We start from the raw sequence: 23,450 nt of genomic DNA on the forward strand, positions 1-23,450 counted from the left end.
GTGACATGGAAGATACTGGGAATGGTTAAGAAAGACTTTGAAAATAAGTTTCAGGCTGTTGTTCCCTTTATTCTTTAGTCCTTAAGAAACCACCCCAAATTTTGGGGTAGATTTATCTACCTATGCTTTGTACAAAAAAGGGGAGGGAAAGTAGAGATTTTAGTTAGAGTTTTCTCGTACACAAAGTAATAAGAACTTGAACACCTCCATTGCAGCAATGGAGGTGTTAAAAAAAAAAAAAGAGAATTTGAAGAATCGGTAGGACTTGGAGTCCAGAAAGAGAACAATGACACCAAAATTTTAAGTCAGAGTAACAGAGAATGATGATACCATAACAAAAATAAGCCAGGAAGGGGAACCAGATTTTGAGGGAAGGTTATTGTGTTCAAAGAACCACCACACATTAAAAGGAATCCAAGGGATACCTGGAAATTTTGAAGACAGTGTTGTAGGATCTGCTGAAATCTTTCTTTAGAGCATGCTTCTACCTGTGGCATCTGAAGGGGTTATACCGTTCTTGGTGAAGAGGAGAGTTTTGATGACTCTTTTAGTCAGAAGAGCATTGTCATTGTGTTGGTATAAGACAGGTAGTACTGGAGTAGCATTCTGAAGAACTCAGCTTCAATCATGGCTCTACCCCTTACTAGTTGAAACACCTTGAGAGAGCCATTAACTTATCTGAACGTGTTATCCTATTTGTGCAATTGAGATAAAACTTGCCCTACTGAACTCACAGGATGTCTCTGAGAATCATAACGTTATGTCTGTGAAAGCAGTTTGTAAACTGTAAATAAAGTACTATAAATATATTGTCATTGCTACATAAATTAGTGTAAGATAAGTAATTTAGAAACTGTAACTAATGTATCATTAATTCAGTAGACATTAGTATACATGTTCAAATCACTAGGTATGTAGAGATGAAAGACAGCTCCCTCGCCTTCAAGGAGCTCATAAACTTGAGGGGGAGACAAGATACTTACAGTACAATTGATAAGTGCCATGATGTAGGTGTGCATCAAATGCTTTGCCATGGGACCACAAGGAGGGGGCACCATTAACCTAGCCTGGGAACAGGAAACGTTTTCAAGAATTGGAACACTGAAATGAGGTTTAAGGACAAGGAGAAGTTAGGCAAAAGGTGGGACTAGTGTACCCCCAAATAATAGGGCGTGCAAAGTACAGAGATTTTTTTTAAGTGATGTAACTTTAAAAATGAAGATTAAATATCTGAAGTATAGGATGTGTCCGGAATGTGAGTTAGTGGCAAAAGATGAGGGTTGGAAATGTAGGGAAGGGTCAGATTACAAGGGATCTCATATGGTATGTTAAGAGACACAATTTGGATTTTATATGATGAAGCCAGTCTTGAAACAGGAGGATGTTGAGATTTGAATTTTAAAAAGTATTCTGAGTTATTGTGAAGCATGGGCAAAATTGAAAAGATTTTAGTAATTTTAGAAAAAAAAAAAGTCCTTATTCAGTGTCCCAGGACCAAAGGGACAAAACCAGATCAGAGAATTATTTAGGACCTATTGACCATGTTAGGGCGAGGAAGAAAAAGGCTTCTAGGATAATTTCCAGATGAGTAGCTATATTGGTGATAGTTTAGAGGACATTAAGTTTTGGACATATTAAGTTTAAGATACTTATGGAACATCCAAATGAAGATATTTGATAGTTTAATAAGGATTTGGAGTTTAGTTAGGGGCAGGGTCTGGACTGAATAATATATTTGGGAGTCCACAAAATATAGATTTTAGTTGAAGCCATAGTTATGAATGAGAGGAGTGTGATATGAGGGCCAAGGACAGAATCCTAGGTCACACTGTCCTAGGACCAGAAAAAGGACTAGAAGTTCATGAAATAGGCTGATCAGGTATGACCAGAGAATTAAGAGAAGAACCAGGTGAGTGAGTTCAAGAACCCAAGAGAGGAGAGAGATATAAGGTGAAGGAATAGAGCAGAAGCCAGATAAATGTGGATTGAGGAAAGTAGACAAAAAAGTGATAAAATGAAGCTATTCCCTGTAGATTACTCTTTCAAGAAGCTTAGTTGTAAAATAAGGGATATATATGGTAAAAACAGGGATGAGAAGTAAGGGAGAATTACTTGTTGGGGTTGTTTTTAAGATCATAGAGACTTTAGTACAGTCTCCCCTCGGTATCTGTGGGTATTTGGTTCCAGGATACCCCTCCCCATTCCAAAATCTGTGGATGCTCAAGTCCTTTATGTAAAATGTTTTAGTATTTGCATATAACCTACCTATATCCTCACATTTACTTTAAATCATCTCTAAATTACTTATAATACCTAATACAATGTAAATGCCATGTGAATAGTTGCCAGAGAGGCAAATGCAAGTTTTGCTTTTTGGAACTTTCTGGAACTTTATTTTTTAAATATTTTCTATCCGTGGTTGGTTGAATCTGCACAGGAAAGCCTGTGGTTGTGGAGGGCTGGCTGTATGTTTATCTGCTCAAAGGGAAGAACCAATGGAGAGTCAGAGGCAGAAGAAACAGAATAGGGGCATGGGTGGGTGGGAAGGGTGAACTGAAGTGAAGAGGTTGGGATAGTGGGATTCAGAGCACAGTAGAATGTTTAGTATTGGATGGATGGAATACCTCTTCCTTGATAGGAAGAAATGTAAAGTGGATACTGGCATAGATGTGGATGGAGAGGGACAGAAAAGTGACATTTGGTCTGAAGGTCTCAATTTTCTCTGAAAAAGATTCAAGTTGACTACTGAGTAAGAGAGAAATTAAGTGTAGGGTTCAAGGAAGAGGTGATCATTTGAAATCTCCACTGAGGAGAATGGGAGAGAGCACAGACTAGAACGTTGAATAGATTGATGGCAAGTGCTAGTGACCAACTAAGTTGGAGACCATGAATTTGTAGTAGCACTGAGCTGTTTTGATGATTTTTTTTTTTTTTTGCGGTACGCGGGCCTCTCACTGTTGTGGCCTCTCCTGTTGTGGAGCACAGGCTCCGGATGCGCAGGCTCAGTGGCCATGGCTCATGGGCCCAGCCTCTCCATGGCATGTGGGATCTTCCTGGACCGGGGCACGAACCCGTGTCCCCTGCATCGGCAGGCGGACTCTCAACCACTGCGCCACCAGGGAAGCCTTGTTTTGATGATTTTATACTTAGCATCCAAGTTTAGAAACTTAACTAATCCAAGAATCGGAGTTTTGTAAGTAGGGTAAAAGGACAAAAGGACTTTAAACAATTCAGGATGTTGTTTAAAAAGTGGGTAGGTGATGGAATAGCTTCAGAATTGCAGCAAGCAAAGGTATCCAGAAGGGGGTTGATTAGGAGAGGCTGTCCACGTTCTTGATATAATTGGAGAACAGTTGAAGAAAAGGGAGTGAATCTGAAAGGATTAGAGATTTTGATCATGGAGTAAGAGGTTAGAATTCAGGATTTCAGAGCTGGAGCAGAAATTATGGCTAAGACTAGGGGAGTTGAAGTAGAATGGAGCTCCAACCTCTCAGTTCTTGGGTTTACATAGGTCATCCACATGGACATTGATGATGGTGGTGCTTAGAGTGGAGAAAGCTTTCGAACCAGGAAACTGAGTTTCATGTGAGAGATGACCAGAAATTTAGTAGATGGCTGGGACAAAAATAAACTAGCCAGAAGTCATGAACCTCAAACGAGGAAGCATTTTCTTCTTCACGGGAGTGATGATGTTGGAAGTGGTAGTGGGGAGCTGAAAGAAGACTGTGGCCTTTTCTGCTCAAATAGTGGAGTGTGGAAAAATGAGCATCGTCAACTTTGGAAAAAGTGTTTCAGAAGTGTTGTCCTTCAGGAGGACTAAGATTTAATTAAGCTAGAGAGATGAAGACAGCATTCTGTGAAGAGCTAAAATGTGTGTGTGTGCGTGCCCACGCATGTGCACACAGGAAAGAAGGGTGAATTTTTAAAAAATTTTTTATAATGGGAATTCTGCAGCCCTCAATGAAGAGGATTGGGAGGGAGGAGAACAGCCTGAGGATGGTATGGTGTGAACAAAAGAAACACAGAAAAAAATCAGGAGGAACTTTATTTTGGACAGTTGCCAGTAATGGCAATGGTGAGCAGCACAGACATCTGAATGATACTTTGGAGTAGTTTTTAGGTGGCACAGGCTGCACCCCAGTTGGTGTTAGAGGCCTCACGGGGCTAATAGTCTGCAGCCTTTGCTTAGAGTTGGGCAACAGGATTAGTTAAGTCCCAGGATTTCTTACCATTAGTAGAAAAAATAAGATCTCTGCTCTTCCCCCATCCTTGATCAGTCTGTGTCCCTGGTTTATTTTTTCAACTTCCTACATTAAATTTTTTGAGGCCTTGTCTATCAGCCACCATATATTAAATCTGAATTAAAATAGCTTGTGAAGGTTATTGATTACTATACAGATATGACCTTCATGCCAAAATTTGTGTTAAAGGAAATTTTTCAACAGAACAGTTTGGTTAAAGTGAATATTACCAAATCAAGTTTTCTAGTGTTGGAAACTTGGTGATTTTATGATTTTATAGCTCTTTAGGTTGTTCAAGCTAATCCTCCATTTTACCCATTTCAGTTATTGACCATTCACATTATATTTACATACATTTTATGTACTGGTTTTTCCCTATCTCAAACATAGAAGAGTTGGAAAAATACTCTGAAAATAAGGAGAAAAAAATATATAGGATGAAAACCCTAGAAAAACAGGAATAGTTGGCTGAAGATGAATTAGAAATGTGAAAAACCATTTAGGGCTTCCCTGGTGGCGCAGTGGTTGAGAGTCCGCCTGCTGATGCAGGGAACACGGGTTCATGCCCCGGTCCGGGAAGATCCCACATGCCGTGGAGCGGCTGGGCCCGTGAGCCATGGCCACTGAGCCTGCGTGTCCAGAGCCTGTGCTCTGCAACGGGAGAGGCCACAACAGTGAGAGGCCCGCGTACCGCAAAAAAAAACCCCAAAAAAACCCAATCATTTAAAACCTGAACTTAAATGGAAATGCTTTAAAGTACCTTAGGAGTTGATGGTAGTAGCTGAGAATATTAATTTTTGATGAAAAAAATTTAACCCTCTATTGACCAACAGGGTCAGTAATTAATTTCCTGTTAGGCCAAATTCTATTTGGTTAGTTTTCTTTTGCTTAGTTAGATCACCTGCTATGGCTCCTTTCTCCAGCTGCCAAAGAGCACAATGCCTTTGCCTCTTATTTTCTTATTTACTGACATATTAAAACATTCTTTTGAAACTCTCTGTTCTCCACTATCAGTGTTGTGTTGTTAGAACAACAATTTTTCGTCTACTTTTACCTATGGTGGCATTTCTTCACCCCTCAACCTGTACCCATTCCTTAAAAAGTATACCAACTGGTGTTGAAATTTAAAAGTATGCCTTGAATTGAAAAAGAAGTAGAAAACATAGGTCTGGAGGCAGTTTATACTTTTTTTCCCCAGATGAATAAAGACATTCTGACTCTTGGTTAAAGAGGAGCAATAATAGCTCAGTGTGACTTGCAGTGGGGCATTCGCAATGTGCATGAAAACATGCAGTAGCACAGGCGACTGGCTGAGTGGGGCAGAGAGAGATTGTCTCCCAGATGGGTTTTTAGGAAGTTCTGTATTTTGAACAGAATTCACCTGTTAGTTGACTTATGTTGTTGATTATTAGGAAGTATGCATAATCTAGAATGCAACATTTTAAACAGTATCTTTTTTCCTAAGTAGAGGAAAAATTCTCTTGGCCTGATGAGAAAAATATGACCCCATCTTGATCTCAGAAATTTGTATTTAAGAGATATTTAAACTTTTCATTTTCATGATGTCCCAGAAGTAACTTTTATTTAGTAATTGTTAAATTTTGTAGGTTTTTTTTTTTTTTTTTTTTTTTTTGCGGTACGCGGGCCTCTCCCGTTGCGGAGCACAGGCTCAGCAGCCATGGCTCACGGGCCTCGCCGCCACGGCGTGTGGGATCTTCCCGGACCGGGGCACGAACCCGTGTCCCCTGCATGGGCAGGCGGACGCTCAACCTAAATTTTGTAGTCTTTAAACAATTGGTTTACTGTTAGGGGCAAATTTGGTTATAGCATATAGTATGATGGTTTGTTTAATCTTTGGTTGGAGAAGAATGTACGTTAAGAAAGGTTTTTATTTTTTTGGAATCTGACATACTGTATTTGGGGGAACAAAATGTATTTTAATGTCTTATTCTAGATGCAGTAAAAAGTAATGGGAATAGATGTGTTCTAAAGAAGGGGGGGAAATGCAAGTTCAAGTTTTGTTTTACTAAGTATCAAAAAAGATGAAAGCAACAGGGATTGATGATTTCAAAGTCTTTTAGAAATGGTTGATATCCCTCTGCCTTAGTTCTTATCTCACTTATAAGAACTGAGTTCTTCCTAACTTTTTTTCCTCCTATGAGAATGTGGTTATTTACTCTTCTTAGGTAATTGATGTAATTCTAACCCAGCCCCCTGCTTTTAGTTTTTTTAAGTTGTACTGTGAAGAAACAGTTTGTCCTATACTTTTCCAGTCTTCTGCATAATAATTGATGATCCCAGTGATGGCCCTGAAACATCAAGAAAATAGTATGTACTGTATGCCCAAATATAAAGTGACTTTTTTCTTTAAAAATTTTATTTCAGAAAAGAGAGATCTGCCTTACATTTGAGTCTATAGGTAGACTAAATTCTTACTATAAATTTCTCTCTTGCTTTCTTTTTTTTAAAATATATATATCTATATATATATTTATTTATTTATTTATTTGGCCGAGTTGGGTCTTTGTTGCTGGGCGCCGGTTTTCTCTAGTTGCAGCGAGTGGGGGCTACTCTTTTGTTACGGTGCGTGGGCTTCTTGTTGCGGAGCACGGGCTCTAGGTGTGCGGGCTTCAGTAGCTATTGCTCGCAGGCTCTAGAGCGCAGGCTCAGTAGTTGTGGCTCACAGGCTTAGCTGCTCTGGGGCATGTGGGATCTTCCCGGACCAGGGCTCGAGCCCGTGTCCCCTTCATTGGCAGGGAGATTCTTAACCACTGCGCCACTAGGGAAGCCCTCTTGCTTTCTTTATTTTGAAAAGCAAAGTACTGTTTGGTAAAGGGCCTAAAACTACTTCAATCCAAGCTGATTTTGAATGCATAAAGAGGTCATTTGTTGGATTCAGTAAAGAAGGAATAAAAAATTTTAACAGATATGTAGTAACTTTTCCTAGGTATATGACCTCAAAATTGTGGTAGATACCATTGAAAATGGACCTTCACGTTTTCCATTCCATTTAACAAATATCAGTTTAAATTCAGTATTTTAAATCTCATTTCATTTGAACAGGAGCAAAGTATTTTCAATTATAGTGAAGACAAAAATCATTGTACTATTTTTTGTTGAAAATTCCCAGTATATGAAGAAGATAATAATGTTTAAAGACAATAATGTTTAAAGACAATAATGTTTAAAGAGAATGGTAATACAGTCATGAGAAATGAATCACAGGCGTGAGAGAAAAATATTGATTTTAACATTATAAGTAAGAATAAGTGACTGGATTATTCAATGACAATGGATTTAGAGCTTTAGGTTGAAATCAGTTTGTCTTTTGTTTTTTCATCTGGCGTTTCTTATTATGATTAAATTCTTACGAATAGAAAAAAGCAAATATCAGTTTAAAACAATACAGTTGGTAATTACTTGTGGAAATCGTAAATATATGCTACAGGAGTAAAAAGGCCAACTCTTTCAGTAGTTAGACAAATGGAAATTGTGGCTTAGGATAAATTTGCAGTGATAGCATTGAATATGTATTTAAAAAGTGCTGTATCTCAAACAACTTAAATGGGAGTGAGGATGATTTGCTTTTGAAAAGTATGCTAGATGACTCAAAAAATGAATCCAGTGATAAGGAATACACTGATGTCAAAAATTTGTAAAGATTTTGAATGAAAGTATTTTATGAAACATGAAGGTAAGAGAAAAAGCAGTATTTCAAAATTATCGTGATTTATTAATGTTATTTCAAATCTATATGTGCATCTGAATTAATTTAAATTCCATCAATAAGCATTTGGCTGTTTTAATCTATATCCCTAGAAGTTTCTATTCAAGTTGGCTAGCAGGCATTGTTTTATATATTTTTAATAGGAAGTTGGTAGATCACCTTATATTTGGGATTTCTTTCTATTCATGCCTATGTGGTATTAAATTATATTTATTGTACTTCATTTAAGATGAAGAATGTATGTTTTGAGAATTCTACCAAAAAATGTTTTTGCTTAAAGAAAAAAGCTTTAGTTATCCTGAAAGAACTTTTAATTTTGTGAGACAGTTTATTTCTCTAATAATTCTTCTGTTATTATATATAATTAATAAGGAAGTATAGTTTGATTACTCTTTTTTTAAAAAAAGCTTTTAAAAAATTAATACCCCATCCAGTAAATGAAGAAGCAAAACTTCAGCTTTTCAGTTTTTACTCTTATTTACCTAGATCCATTGATTAGTTTTTATGTTAATATATTAATAGTGATTTATTTTTTATTAATTAAAAAAAATTGCAGCTGTCCCTTTCCCCCCAACGCATCGCTTGACATCTGAAGAAGTTTTTGATATGGATGGGATACCCAGGGTTGATGTTTTGAAGAACCACTTAGTAAAAGAAGGTCGGGTAGATGAAGAAATTGCACTTAGAATTATCAATGAGGGTGCTGCCATTCTTCGGAGAGAGAAAACCATGATAGAAGTAGAGGCTCCAATTACAGGTACACTTATTTATGTTTTGGATATTGTTTTTTTTACTGCAGCATTATTTACTTACCTAAATATAAAGCTGTTTCTTCTTCATTCATATTGTATACTAAATTAATATTACATGGACATTATCTTGAATTTCCAGATTATTTTCTTTTTAAAGTTTTTGCCTGTTTTCAATGAATAAACATGATCCTAAATAATCTGAGTGCAGAAGTTAGTCTAGTATGCTTTTGTGAAGGTTTCATTAGTTGTGTTGGCCATCACTGAATTTGATTCAACAAATACTTATTTACTTTGTTTTCAGTCATTAGGGGCAAATACCTCAATGCTGTATCAGATACCAAAAGTGATCATTTACAGGTCAACAGAAAGTATGGAGTTAGAATGGAGATTTTACTGCCACCATTATAATTTTGTCATCCTAAGACATGCATGCTTGGCTTCCTAAAGAGGAGCTTTATAAAGTTCGATGAAAATTTTGTCACTGACTACAAATTTCATTACTTTTGTTATATCTCGTTCTAGATCTTGAGCACATGAACACTTGTATACACATCATCCCTATCATGACTCCTCATAGATGACTTCCTTCTTAGACCTTTCTTGATATAATTTTACACTATCTCTTATGTAAAATAAATTAGAATTTAAGTAAAATTTGTTATTTCAGAGTTTTTTTTTCATATCTAATAATCTTCTTGTTTCAGTGTGTGGTGACATCCATGGCCAATTTTTTGATCTGATGAAACTTTTTGAAGTAGGAGGATCACCTGCTAATACACGATACCTTTTTCTTGGTGATTATGTGGACAGAGGTTATTTTAGTATAGAGGTAATAATCATATACTGTCATTTGATTTGCTTTTAAGTGTTATCATAGATGATTTCCATTAATTCCTAATAAAATAAGTTCCTTAAATTACCTGTATTGGGTTCTTTTTAATACCTCTGCATATTCTAAAGTTTTTAGTAAAGCTACTATTTATTCCTCTTCTGTCTTTCAAACTATTCTTTTAATTTTCTTTGTGCCACTCTTAATGTAATTATAATTGCCATTTTTCCCAGTGGAAATTGTAAGCAAACTAAGGGGTCTTTATTGCCCTGTTATCTAGTGGCCCTAAGGAGCTAATGCTGTTTATCTCTCTTGCCCTTAAAGGCATTCACCCATGCAAAAAAAGATTAATTGTATTTTTTCCGATGAAATAAAATATATTACAGTGCGTTTATTGCTCAAACTCTAGTACTTCTATCCCTCCTTCCATAGCAATTAAAACCCAAATATATCATATAGAATCTTTATGCATTCTGAAAGTATTTGTTTTAAAAAACTTGAGACATTAAAGTGACCTGTTGATTATCACTTAGCAGTAGATGGTTCTTTTTGCTCCTTTTACTTTTCTAATTATATAAATTAAAATAAGATATAAATATAGAACAATTTGTATTTTCTAATATATGCATCTCTTTCTTTCCTTTTTTGAAATGAAAATGGAACCCTATTATAAGGTTCTGTAACTTCCTTTTTTCATAAATCCCTATGCTGTGATGTCATTCCAGGTAAATAATTATAAATTTATAGCATCATTTTTAATAGCTGCATTGTATTCCATCGACTAAACAAGTCACAGTCAATTTAATCAACTTCTTATTAGGCATATAAGGTGTTCCCAGTTTTTTGCCATTATAGGTGATGCTTCTGTGAGCCATATTATTTATACATCTTTATATACTTTATATATATATATATATTTATACATCTTTATATACTTGCCCAATTATTTCTACAGGACAGATTCTTACAGGTAAAATTGTTGGGTAGAAGCTCTACAAATAGATAGGTGTGTTAGCATTAATGTGTTTCAAGCATATTCTGAGCACTTAATACACATTGATTAATCTTTACAACAAAGTTATGAGGTAAGTACTATTATTTTATCCATTTTATAGAGGAGTCTGAGGCTTGGAGAGGTTAAATAACTTGCCCATGGTCATATTGTTAGTAAATGGTGGAGCTAGGCAGTTTGACTCTAAGCCTGTGCTCTTAACCATCTCCCCCACTAGATACTGAAGCTTTACCTGGTGAATTTCCATGCCGATTACTGTTGTTTAATTCTCCTCCAGTGTTTTCAACCTCCTTTCTGAGGTATGCTAGGATCCTTAGTGGGGAAGAGAGCTCAGGGCTCTGTCCACCCAAATTCCCTTGGGAATTTTATTATCCTTAGTTGTTCCTCTTTCCATTCATAGTTTCATCATCAGCCTCCTCAAACTTCCCTGGAGCCTTCAAGAAAACTAGAAAATTGCCCTCCTTAATATAAAGATTGGGGGCTTTTTTTTTTAAATTCTATTCTGATTGGGGGCTTTGACAAAAACAATAAAATAAAAAATTTTAGGAAGATTACTTGGTACCTGAGCATGTTGGTATGTATGTCTTTGTATTAGAGGGTTTAGTAGCTGACTGTTAATATATTTTATTGTTATAAAAGGAAAATAATAATCAGAATAAGGAAAAAGGACAGGTGTTTAATAAGTATTTCCCCAGTTTAATTATTTTTTTCTTGTGAATAAAATGAAGATGTGAATAGTCACACATTTCATATACCTTAACTTGTTTAAAATAAAGTTTGTGGGAATTCCCTGGTAGTCCAGTGGTTAGGACTCTGCAATTTCACTGCCAAGGGCCCGGGCTCTATCCCTGGTTAGGGAAATAAGATTCCGTAAGCAGCACGGCCAAAAAAATAAATAAATGAAGTTTGTTTTTTCTTTTTGTATATGATTATGTAAACCAAGCTTATTTACATATGAAATAGTCTTTCCTTTTTTTTTTTAACCAAATAAGTAAAATGTGAGTCTGTTTCTTTTTTTATTTTTTTAAATTTTATTTTTTTAACATCTTTATTGGAGTATAATACAACGGTGTGTTAGTTTCTGCTTTATAACAAAGTGAATCAGCTATACTTAGACATATAACCCCATATCTCCTCCCTCTTGCGTCTCCCTCCCACCCTCCCTATCTCACCCCTCTAGGTGGTCACAAAGCACTGAGCTCCTTGTGCTATGCAGCTGCTTCCCACTAGCTAGCTATTCTACATTTGGTAGTATATATAAGTCCATGCCACTCTCTCACTTCGTCCCAGCTTACCCTTCCCCCTCCCTGTGTTCTTAAGTCCATTCTCTATGTCTGCATCTTTATTCCTGTCTCTAGGTTCCTTTATTCCTGCCTCTAGGTTCTTCAGAAACATTTTTTTTTTTTTAGATTCCGTATATATGGGTTAGCATACGGTATTTGTTTTTCTCTTTCTGACTTACTTCACTGTGTATGACAGACTCTGGGTCCATCCACCTCACTACAAATAACTCAATTTCGTTTCTTTTTATGGCTGAGTAATATTCCATTGTATATATGTGCCATATCTTCTTTATCCATTCATCTGTTGGTGGACACTTAGGTTGCTTCCATGTCCTTTCTATTGTAAACAGAGCTGCAGTGAACATTGTGGTGCATGACTCTTTTTGAATTATGGTTTTCTCAGGGTATATGCCCAGTAGTGGGATTGAGTCTGTTTCTTATGTTAGGTGTATTTAGGGAAAAATAGTTGCTGTACTGTTTTAATATTCTTTTTATTAAGAAATTGAATTATCTTTGAATCATTTCACATAATAAGCACCTACATTATATAAGGCAACATTCATAACCAACAATGTAAACATAAAGCATGGTTATTCTCTTCATTAGGCAACATGGCATAATGTTTAAGATCAGAGGATCAGAATCCTATCTCCATTACTTAGAGGTTTTGTGATTTCGGACAAGTTACTTAAGCTCTTTGCTTCAGTTTCCTCATTTGTAAAATAGAGATAATATTATATACTTCGTAGGGTTGTTTGAGGAATAAAGGAGGGGAATTAATTATATAGTGCTTGGCACATTATAAGTACTCAATAAATGTTAGCTGCTATTATTTTTGACATTGTTATTGTTTTATTTATTGGTATACCTAAGGAGGAGCCCAATCTGCTAATTGTTTTTACAGCAAACAATTTGTAAATCTAAAGTAATTAAATTATTTGACTCATTCATTCAACAGATATTTATTGCTCTTCTAGTATTTGCTAGGTGCTTTTCTAAGAGTGGAGAATCAGAAGTGAATAAGATGACAAAGTCCCTAATTTCATGGAGCTTATGTTTTAGTAAGGGACAAAGAGAAAAAGATAATAAAAAGATAATGAAGAGTGATAGAGATTGTAAGGGTAGTAGGGTTAGAAGAAAAGAAGCAAAGATCAAACAGCTTAGTTAAACAAAAATATAAGATTAATTCACTGGAAACATTTTCTTTTGTAGTGTGTCTTATATTTATGGGTCCTGAAGATTCTATACCCAAGCACATTATTTCTTCTGAGAGGCAACCATGAATGCAGACACCTTACTGAATATTTTACCTTTAAGCAGGAATGTGAGTACTGCCATGAGAAATATTTTCACTTCCTCAGTATTCTTTTGGAGTGATGTCGGTAGTAAGAGTTTGACGATTTTTACAGTGCAACATGTAAGAACAGATTTTGTGTCCGAATGTGTCAAGCTTTGAGGAAGATTGTCTAGTGATCTCTAGTGTTTAATTTTATTCAGATGTTTTCATTTCAGTATTTCCTATTAAGTTTGATTTTTACATATGTACCTAGGAACAGTTTTGAGCTCTGTATGTAGTTTTAACGTTAGAATTATTTTTTCTAACAGGATGAATATAAACCAAAAGAAAAGAAAGGTTGCGTTGGAGATTTCTCTCCATCAATATTGAGGCATTCCCATGAAAATTCTTAGCAGATTAATCATCATTGCAGATTGTTTTACTTATTTTTTAATTATGCAGATTGTTTTAAACACACTATTAATGAATGGAATGTCATAACCTACAATGTTTACCCCATTTCTCTCTTAAATTATTATGGCTGTGGTAATCTAATAGCTATAAGCAACCATATGGTATGGAGCAGTGTTTGACCTTTTTTCACACCTCATAGCTGTGTACTTGTTAATATTCATGGCTGTATTAAGTCTTAGAGTTAAGATTTAAAATTAGAAATAACTTCAGAATTATTGAGGCTCAAAACATGATTCAATAAAGATCGATATAGTGATGGATAATGGCAGAGGTGGCAAGCTCATATAACTTCAAGGATCAGGTGGGTAACCTAAAGAATATAAGATGAGACCTGGGAAGTGCATGCTTGACCTAAAAGCATTCAAATTAAAATTTTTATTAAACCACAGTGTTGGAAAACAGATCTGTCAGCAGACTATCAGTTTATAACCTCTGCTTGCTGGATATAGATTTTCTCGTATTTGAATGTTACAATATTAAAAAGTGAAGTAGGAACTAAGTTCTTTTTTTCCCTTAGATAAGGAACAAGCGGGCCGCCAAAATCCCACCCAAAACATAAAATATGCAGGCATTTAAAAGTATAAAGGAGCAAGAGAATGTGTATGATATCTACTTAAAAGTAGATGAGAGTTTAGTTTGGTAGAGTCTTTCTTGTGTTATATTGGCTTCTTGCTTCACTGCCCATTTTAAGTGTTCATTGTAGGCTAAAGGAAAGCCTCTGCTCCTGCAACATATGAATAAAATCTTTTTTTTAATTGGATGGACCTTGAGTTTTGTTGTGGTGATATAGTAGTCTTGCCTATAACAACAAAGTAGTCACTGACTCTTAGAATAAAATAAAGTATTAACACTGTTTTAACTTTTAGTTCTAATTTTGCCTTTCTTGGCCTATAAAGGTGAAGAGTTTAACTATTTTTAGAGATTTGACTTATTTATTTTTAGTAACATTTTATGACTATCTGCTGCATACACAAAATAAATTTAGAGAGAGCACATATTTTGTCTTCACAAGATCAATAACATTGCTTATCCTTCTTGATTCAATGGGGCAAGATGCTGGCCTTTTTAAAAAAAATTTTTTTACGCAGTAAAATTTACTCTTTGTGGTGTTTAGTTCTGAGTTTTGACAAATGAATAGAGCTGCCTACCACTACAGTCATGATATAGAAAAGTTTTATTGTCCCTTAAATTTCTCCTTGCTGCCTTTTTAAACTCACCCCTTTACCCAGTTGGAACCCCTGGCTGCCACTTGGCTGTTTCCCGTATCTTTAATTTTCTTGCCTTGGTTTTAATAGTCGTGTGTATACACACACACATGTTTTCAAAATGATCAACAAGTTATGCAGTTTTCAATTATTGAATTTTTTTCTTTTTCTAGGTAAAATTAAATATTCAGAAAGAGTCTATGAAGCTTGTATGGAAGCTTTTGATAGCCTGCCTCTTGCTGCACTTTTAAACCAACAATTTCTTTGTGTTCATGGTGGACTTTCACCAGAAATACACACACTGGATGATATTAGGAGAGTGAGTATATATTTTAGTTCCAAGAGTTGATTCCTATTTATAGTATTTTGTTGGATAGAGACTAGAAGCTTCAAACCTCTCTTCACTGCCAAGATTAGGTAATGGTAAAAATTAATATACTGATATTTTATGGAAATATCTTCTAACCATTCAGAACAATGTAGTATGGACAATATTTAAAGTTGGTACCACTTTCCTATGTCCATTCCATTCTCACTTTTTGACAAGTTATTTCTGTTCTTTATTTCTTTTCTTCTTTCACAGTTAGATAGATTCAAAGAGCCACCTGCATTTGGACCAATGTGTGACTTGCTATGGTCTGATCCTTCTGAAGATTTTGGAAATGAAAAATCACAGGAACATTTTAGTCACAATACAGTTCGAGGATGTTCTTATTTTTATAAGTAAGGAAAAAAATCCAAGTTTAATCACATTGTAGTTGTTAAAATAGCATATGCTTCATATAGAAAGTCATTATTTTACTTAATTTACTCTTTTTCCCCACAGCTATCCAGCAGTGTGTGAATTTTTGCAAAACAATAATTTGTTATCGATTATTAGAGCTCATGAAGCTCAAGATGCAGGGTAAGAATTCTGTTTCCCTGACCCAAATTAACACCTTATATACAAATCAAACTTAGTAACCATGATTGATGCTTTACGATGCATATTAAGCTATTTGTTTTGCAGCTATAGAATGTACAGAAAAAGTCAAACTACAGGGTTCCCTTCATTAATAACAATTTTTTCGGCACCTAATTACTTAGATGTCTACAATAATAAAGGTAAGATGTTGTTGATAAAAAAATTGTTAAACAACTTAATATATAAATTGACTTTTTTTTGAAAATATAATAGAAAAGGGGTATTGTTTGAAACTGTAACTATCCAAATCTTATTATAAAAAAGTATAAGATATAAGGGAGGGGAGAGGGCAAGAAATAAAAATCCAAAATGTGAAACTTAAGTCATATGTAACCAGTCCACAACTTGTCATTCACAAAAGCTGCCTTGTGAAAGAATGTTCTGAGGTAACTACGTCAAGCAAAAATAAACATGATTTTCTCAAACTCCTCTTTCTTAAATCTTCCCCCTTATAGTCAAGAGAATGTTTTCTTGTTTGCATAAAGCTGCTGTTGCTGCTTTGACCATTTCATGTATTTGTACCGCATAGTTGTTTATCATGTCTCTTGTTTTATGTTCACTGATCTAGGTTTGCTTTCCCTTTCTTATTCCCTACGTTTATCTCTACTGCCCCATGATGATTTGTAGTTGAGGCTTTGATTAAGTCAATCTGACCTCCTTTCTGGGATACATTCTTCCCTTTCCTTTCTTTTTACTGATCTTTCTTCCTTTTTTCTTACGTCTTTTTTTTTTTTTTTCGGTACGTGGGCCTCTCACTTTTGTGGCCTCTCCCGTTGCGGAGCACAGGCTCCGGACGCGCAGGCTCAGCGGCTGTGGCTCACGGGCCCAGCCGCTCCGCGGCATGTGGGATACTCCCGGACCAGGGCACGAACCCATGTCCCCTGCATCGGCAGGCGGACTCTCAACCACTGCGCCACCAGGGAAGCCCTTTCTTAGGTCTTTTTAATTTCCCTTCTTTCTAGTGGTTCCTGTTCCCCCTTCTTCCCTCCAAATTTGCTCTGTCTGTAATAACTGGGTTTACTTTAACTTTGAACACAGTTTATTGAGAGATAATACCAAAGGATCTTAATCTAGTTAAGTGTGTGCCAGGGACACTGAAGATGAGCTTGAGTATGTTTACGTAGTTCACATTTTCAGAAGAGGAAATTAAGAAGCCAGCTTCTATTCTGTCTTGACATGTCTGGAATTCAGTTGACTGTGCCATAGTTTCCAGGGTCACACTGGAGTGGTTGTACCAGGAGGAAAGAACAGAAGGTTAAAGACTTTTAAAAGTACGTTTAGAGAAATAATGAGGTCGTTGCTAAATATGGGTTGTGGTGTGAGTTCAAAAGAGGAGTGGAATAAGAGTTTTTGGAAGAGTATAGATCATAGTTAAAAGATTAAAACATTTGCCAGAGATCAGACAGTAGCAAGCTGTATAATAACTTGGATACAGAGTATGCTACAAGAACTCCATACTGTATTAATTACCAAAACAACCATACCATTGACATTAACTGAGTTGGTAATCTTTAGAAGCTAGTATCATTGTAGCCTCCAAGGATTATGCCAGTGCTAAAATAGTTTTTTAAATTATATTTTGGTTTATAAATTTTGACGCTTCTATAAAGATACCTAATGAAGCATGGCTTCATTTTTGAAGAGGAACATATCTAAGTTTGGATGCCATCCTCAGAACTGATTTGTTACATTTAACTTTCTACCTGTAACCTCCCCTTGTCAGTACTAAAGGAGCTAGTGTTCAGTGCTCTGTAGATTACTGACTTACTGGTTGTCCTTCGTCAGTTTAACTCAGGAGGTTAAGGGATCACTTTTCTTAGTACTCAGAAAAGAAACTCAAACCATTGAATCTGTCTTGTCAGAATCAAATGTCTCTTGGTAGTTCTGATTCTGTACATAGTGTTAATGACTCGAGTGCTTACATGGTATGGGATATGTTTGTAATGTTTCGTTCCATCTGTAAGGCAGTTTTCTAGATTCTTTCTCTTTCTTTTTTAAAGCCGAATGCTTTGTATCAGCCCTTAATTTCTGAGGCTAAATTTAAAATATGTTTATTTCATGGGAATTTCATAAGGGAAACAAACATATTACTTTTGACTCTATATGAGCTAGAATCCCAAATCTTGGAATTTAACATCTACATTTCAGTGCTTTACATTAAAATGAAAAAAGAAAAGTAACCACATAATTATTATAGTGTCTACAAAGCATTTTATACTTTTATGTACTTTCATGTGAAATACATTCTCTGACCTTAAACTTCTGAGGTAGGCAGGGTGAACATATTAGTCTTATTTTATAAATGAGAAACAGATTAGTTAATTTGCTAACTATTGCACAGCTAGTATATGCTGTAGCTTAGATTAGAATCTAGCCCATCTAGTCCAGTGTCCCATAAAATAATATAACTAGTGACTGAAATCTATGTCAGATTAATTTAAGGTATTGTTTATATCAACTTATGAAACATTAGAAAGATACCTGAAATTGAGAAGAGTATGTTACCTGTATAATATTTTCTCTTTCGGTATTTTAATGGAATTTTTTTCTATATGAAGTAAAATATTTTTTGTAGTAGTTTCATTTGATTTCTTATAATACATGAAATAAGTACATTCCTACATTCATAAATAAAATGTTCCAAATTTTTTTCTTTTCTGTTTTTTTTTTTCTTGCTTTATTTCCATTTAGCTGTCCTTTTCAGGTTGCCTGCAACTAAAAACACCCTCTTAAATTCTTCCAACTTGTATGAAATTTTAAACCTAGAAAATTGCTCATTGTCATTCTGTGTTTCCTCTAAAAACTGAGTTTTCACAATTTTGGATTTAGTAAAAGTGCATGTTTATCTTTGGATTATATAGTAAAATAAACATTCGAGAAAGACTGGGAATTTCATTAATAATGACAAGTGAAGATCTGACTATGCTCTACATAAGAGTGTGTTAAAAGCAAAAGTGTGTTACTACTAAAAATTTCTACCTCCCGCTACTAGCCCTCATTCTACTCACCCCTTGATTCCCCACCCCCTTAAAAAGATATTTTTGTGCTTATATCTGTTTTTAGACTTTTAGAGCTAAAGGCAAATTGTTACATTGACATTCAGACTTATCTTGCAGCTGCTGTATTAAAGTATGAAAATAATGTGATGAATATTCGACAATTTAACTGTTCTCCACATCCTTACTGGTTGCCCAATTTTATGGATGTCTTCACATGGTCTTTACCATTTGTTGGAGAAAAAGGTATGATTTTTATTTAAAAAAATTGTTTTATTACCGTTATATTTGCTCCAGTGTACTATTGCAGGCATATACTACTTGCTAAAGGAAGCTGAAGGCTAATTTCACTGTGGCTACAGCTCTACTTGTGTCAGTGGGTGTGGATATGAGAGCCTCAAAGATATTTTAGTTAGCTGTTTACAGCCCCCATCTGAGGGTGTCTGGAGGACTGGGAGAAGACTTATAAATAGCCTGATGTTGTCTTCAGCTGTTGGGTTTTCTTTCTTTTTTTCTTTAGCTTAAATATTTTATGAAGGAATAGAGGAATAGCTTTGCTTTGGAATGGACACTTTTACATATTTTAACACCACTTTTGGGGATGTCATGGCAATTCATGGGAGAATTTAATTGCCTTCATTTGAGGCAATATTAGTCATTTTGTAGCAGTTCTGTACTCTCAAAAATGATAAAGAGAAATTCAGATTCTGACCTGATATTTCTTCTCTTATATAAAAAAATATGTATACAATTTTAGTGGTAATGCTTTTCTGATAATTTAAAGATTCCTATTACTATGTATTTAATAGGCTTTTTTAAAAAAATAAATGCTATTTAAGAGATTTTGTTTTTGTATTTTATTCTAGTTCTTTAGAGTTCCTAAGATTTCCTTACCTTATCACATTCTTCTTTTTCCATTTTAGTGTTAATTTTCCCACAAAGCAATACCTCAGTTTCCATACGTGGAATATAAGAATATTAGAGTACAGACATGATTGTAAAACATTTTGTTCTATATCCCTCTCTATTTTTTCTCACCTCTTCTGTGTTACAAAATGTTCCTTTCTGTCTGAGATATGTTACTTCTGCCAAGGCAATTTTTCGTTCTGCAATTCAGAGTTAATACTTAAACTGTGTATGTTAAACAGTTTTTTTGCAGATTGCCTTTGGTCTTTGTCAGTTATTCCGTAGGTCAACATTAATATGGGGATAGAATTACCCACTTTAGCATTTGAGAAGGGGGCCAGTAAAGGGCTTAGGTGCAAGGGATGCATTACACTTATAACCTTCTATCTTTGGTATATGAGAAATAGTTCAATGATAGCATCATCAGGCTAAAGGAAATTTAAGAATTCATCTTGCTCATTCTCCTGCCTCCAGGCTAGACTGCAACACAAATATTTTAATGAAGAATGAGTGGGGTGGGGGGTGGGGAGAGCAGGGAAGATAAGGTAGGAGGAGAATGGATATTTCTAATTTGATTTTCTTATGCCTCCACAAAAAAGGAAATATTTCATTATATCTAATCTAAATGTTTATGCTATGAGTATTCAAACAAGGAGAGAGAAGATAATAGGTTTTCTCAACGAATGCACCTATCAAAAACCAGGACATCATAGAATTTTAGATCTCATAGTATACTTAACAATCATGTAGTCTAACTCCTTTTGAGAAATGAGAAAATTTAATCTAGTTTCTGTGGCTCTCTCATAAGTGAAGAACAGTGGAATTCAGTGATCCTACATTTGAAGTCTGCTACTAAGTGATCGTCTGTTCTTTTTTGCCACTCTAAATCATCTTAGCTATTGTGAGGACGTATTCAAACCCTTTGACCATTTTTGTTGTTTTTCTGTGGATCTTCTCTAAATTATTCATATCTTTCTAAAAATGGGAATCTCAGATTTGAACATTATATGCAAATAGAATCCTAACCAATGTTGAGCACAGTAAGAAAATTTTCTCAAACTCTTTGCCTAGTTTTCCATTTTAATACATGTTAGGTGTTTAAATAGCCTAACTACTTCTTCATTCTAATGAAAATGTTCTTTTGGTGTGAAAAGCAGCAAATGGCACTTCATTTGATTCCGCATCGAAAAAGCCAGTTTGACTCTGATCTAGTCCCTGGGAAGCAACTAACCTAACTAAGCCAGAGGCTTCCTTGGAGGCTGGTTTAATCCCAAAGTTAGATGAAAGTAGTGTTTTTTAGCCTTTTGGGGGCTTTTTATTTTGTTTTTAAAAAATGTTATGTTGTAAAATTTCCAGCACGATACAAAGGTAGAGCGAATAATATGATGAATTCCTATGTACTAATTACTCAGCTTCGACAGTTATCAAATCATGGCCAATACTGTGTCATTTATATCGCCATCCACTACTTCCCATGCCACACCTCAATTATTTTGAATCAAATCTCAGCTGTTATTTTTTGTATCTATAAATATTTTAGAATGAATCTCAAAGATAAGGACTCTTAAAAAAATTAAAGTACACAAATACATTTATTAATTTCTTAATACAAAACCCTTTTGAGAATCTCGTGAAAGTTACAGACTTTTCCTCCAGAAAATTTCATGTACGAAATATATGTACCATCTGTACGTATGTAACATTTTGAGGATGTTTACAGATCTGAAGTGGATTGGTAACCCCACTCAGGCTTATTGGCCCCAATTTAAGAACCTCTGTTTCAGAGAGTCCAGCATAGTGTGATCTTCTGTAGAAGGTCATACATGTAGGATTTGTTCATTTGCTAGATTTTTTTGGAAAGTCTGTTTTATTCAAGGTACTAAGGATACACAAATACAAGTAAGATATTGGGTCTCTGCAGATTAATAGGGGACTAAAGATACATAAGTAATGATAAAATGTAATATGGTAAGCGCTCCAAGATAAGCATAGTTTTATAGGAATTAACAAGAGAGAGGAGATTATATCTGTCAGAGGGATTAAAGTAACATTTGAACTGGGGCTTAAAGAATGGTGGAATTGTGCTGGTAGATCTGGGCAAGAGAATTCTAGGTGAGAGAACTTCCCAATCCTGAGTCTGAAAGGAAGAAAGCATAACGTCACTGACAAATGTTGAGGTTCAGTTAGATTAGCAAGTAAGATGTATGAAGGACAGTAGTAGAAAAAGAATGAAAAGTTAAGTCAGGGTTAGATCAGGAGGATCTTGATCACTTAAACAGAGAATCTGGAACTTTGATAAATGGTGAGAAGCAACTGCAACAAAATATAATCATGATAGTCATTTAGAAAAATTACTCTGGTGAAGTGAACTGCAAGGAAGACTAGAGATTGGGAGACCTGTTGTGAAGCTTCATCGGGAGTCAAAATGGAAACATAATGAAACCCTGTTAGCATTAGGAATGGAGAGCATGGGAGAACTGCAAGAACTGTAAAAGAATCAGTGAGACTTAACAAGATTGCATGTTTAAGAGGAGGGAATGGTTGAAAATGGCTTGGATGTGTTGAGTCTGGTAATGATAGTGCTATTAACACACCCTGATGAAACTTCTGTTATTCTAGCAACCACTTACTTCAGTTATAGCTTCTCTTCATCTTCATTGGGATTGCTAGGCCTTTGAACGTGTTGTTTTCTTTTTTAGTCAGATCCCCCCTTGCCTCTCTTTCTTCTTAACACACCTCCAAACTCCTTTCTCTCGTTTTTCTACTTTGTTCTATAAATGTTAGCCCCAGTAAAGTCTAACTATCCATTTTTTCCATTCTTACAGTCAACATATAAAGCACTGTTGGAGATATTTATACAGCCTTATGATTTGGTACCACCCTTTGATTTCTAGCATTAGCTAGGCTCTCAGTAGTACCCAAACATCCTTTATATCACTAGTCTGCTTCCTCACTCATTTCCGTTAGGATATATTCTAAAATTTTATCTTTTTTACTTAAACATTTTCTTTTTCTAGCCACTTCCATTACTCTCAGAGAGAACATGTACCATTAATGGGAGCTTTCTGTACTGACTGTTCCCCTGCTTTATAAATTGCAGTCTTTTTTTTTTTGTCCATGCCACACCGCTTGCAGGGATCTTAGTTCCCCAACCAGGGATTGAACCCGGACCCTTGACAGTGAAAGTGTGGAGTCCTAACCAATGGACTACCAGGGAATTCCCAATAAACTGCACTCATCTTGAATTCTTATCCTGCTGAAGATGTGACCCTTCTATCCAGGGCTAGCCTTTCTAACTTGTCCTTATATTTCATTACCCTTCTGCTTTTTCAGGAAAGTTACTGTATTATTTACATCTTCTATATCTTCAAACTCTCTCTTCTAAGCTCTTTTGTAAATTGTTCAAATCTATATGATCTTTAAATAAAAAATAAATAACATTTCCTTTTTCTGATATCTTTCATTGACTACTACTGTGCTATGATTCTCTTGCCTTTCCTTCACAGCTAAGCTTCTAGATGGAAAGCACTACACACTTAAAAGCTACTATTTAGTATCCATAAATGACTCTGGTAACTTTCAGGATAAACCTTAGCCTGTCACATGTGGACCTTCCCTACTTTCTCTTCAGCCTCACTTTTTGTCTTTTTCTTTCACGTTCTCTATGTTCCAGGTATGAAACAGCCCAGCCAACTTCCTTAATGTACTATATGCTGTGTAAGTTTCATGCCTTCTTACTTTTTCTTTATTTTTTCATAACAACTTTAGTGAGGTATAATTCAAAT

General features: G+C 35.3%; 1 protein-coding gene across 9 annotated transcripts in view; it reads left to right on the top strand.

Moving 5' to 3' along the window:
* PPP3CB (protein phosphatase 3 catalytic subunit beta) overlaps positions 1–23,450 on the top strand; it is a 48,012-nt gene that overhangs the window by 5,452 nt on the left and 19,110 nt on the right. For 8 of the 9 annotated variants that reach the window (XM_067710565.1, XM_067710568.1, XM_067710566.1 and 5 more), the window contains exons 2-9: positions 8,525–8,725; positions 9,425–9,549; positions 13,057–13,168; positions 14,973–15,118; positions 15,383–15,522; positions 15,626–15,703; positions 15,809–15,903; positions 18,880–19,005. In XM_067710565.1, coding sequence (XP_067566666.1) covers positions 8,525–8,725; positions 9,425–9,549; positions 13,057–13,168; positions 14,973–15,118; positions 15,383–15,522; positions 15,626–15,703; positions 15,809–15,903; positions 18,880–19,005 — 1,023 coding nt within the window. The remainder of the gene's footprint in view (positions 1–8,524; positions 8,726–9,424; positions 9,550–13,056; positions 13,169–14,972; positions 15,119–15,382; positions 15,523–15,625; positions 15,704–15,808; positions 15,904–18,879; positions 19,006–23,450) is intronic. The other variant, XM_067710562.1, reaches the window with a different exon arrangement.

Source organism: Pseudorca crassidens, chromosome 16 (genome assembly GCF_039906515.1).
Source record: "Pseudorca crassidens isolate mPseCra1 chromosome 16, mPseCra1.hap1, whole genome shotgun sequence".
NCBI lineage: Eukaryota > Metazoa > Chordata > Mammalia > Artiodactyla > Delphinidae > Pseudorca > Pseudorca crassidens.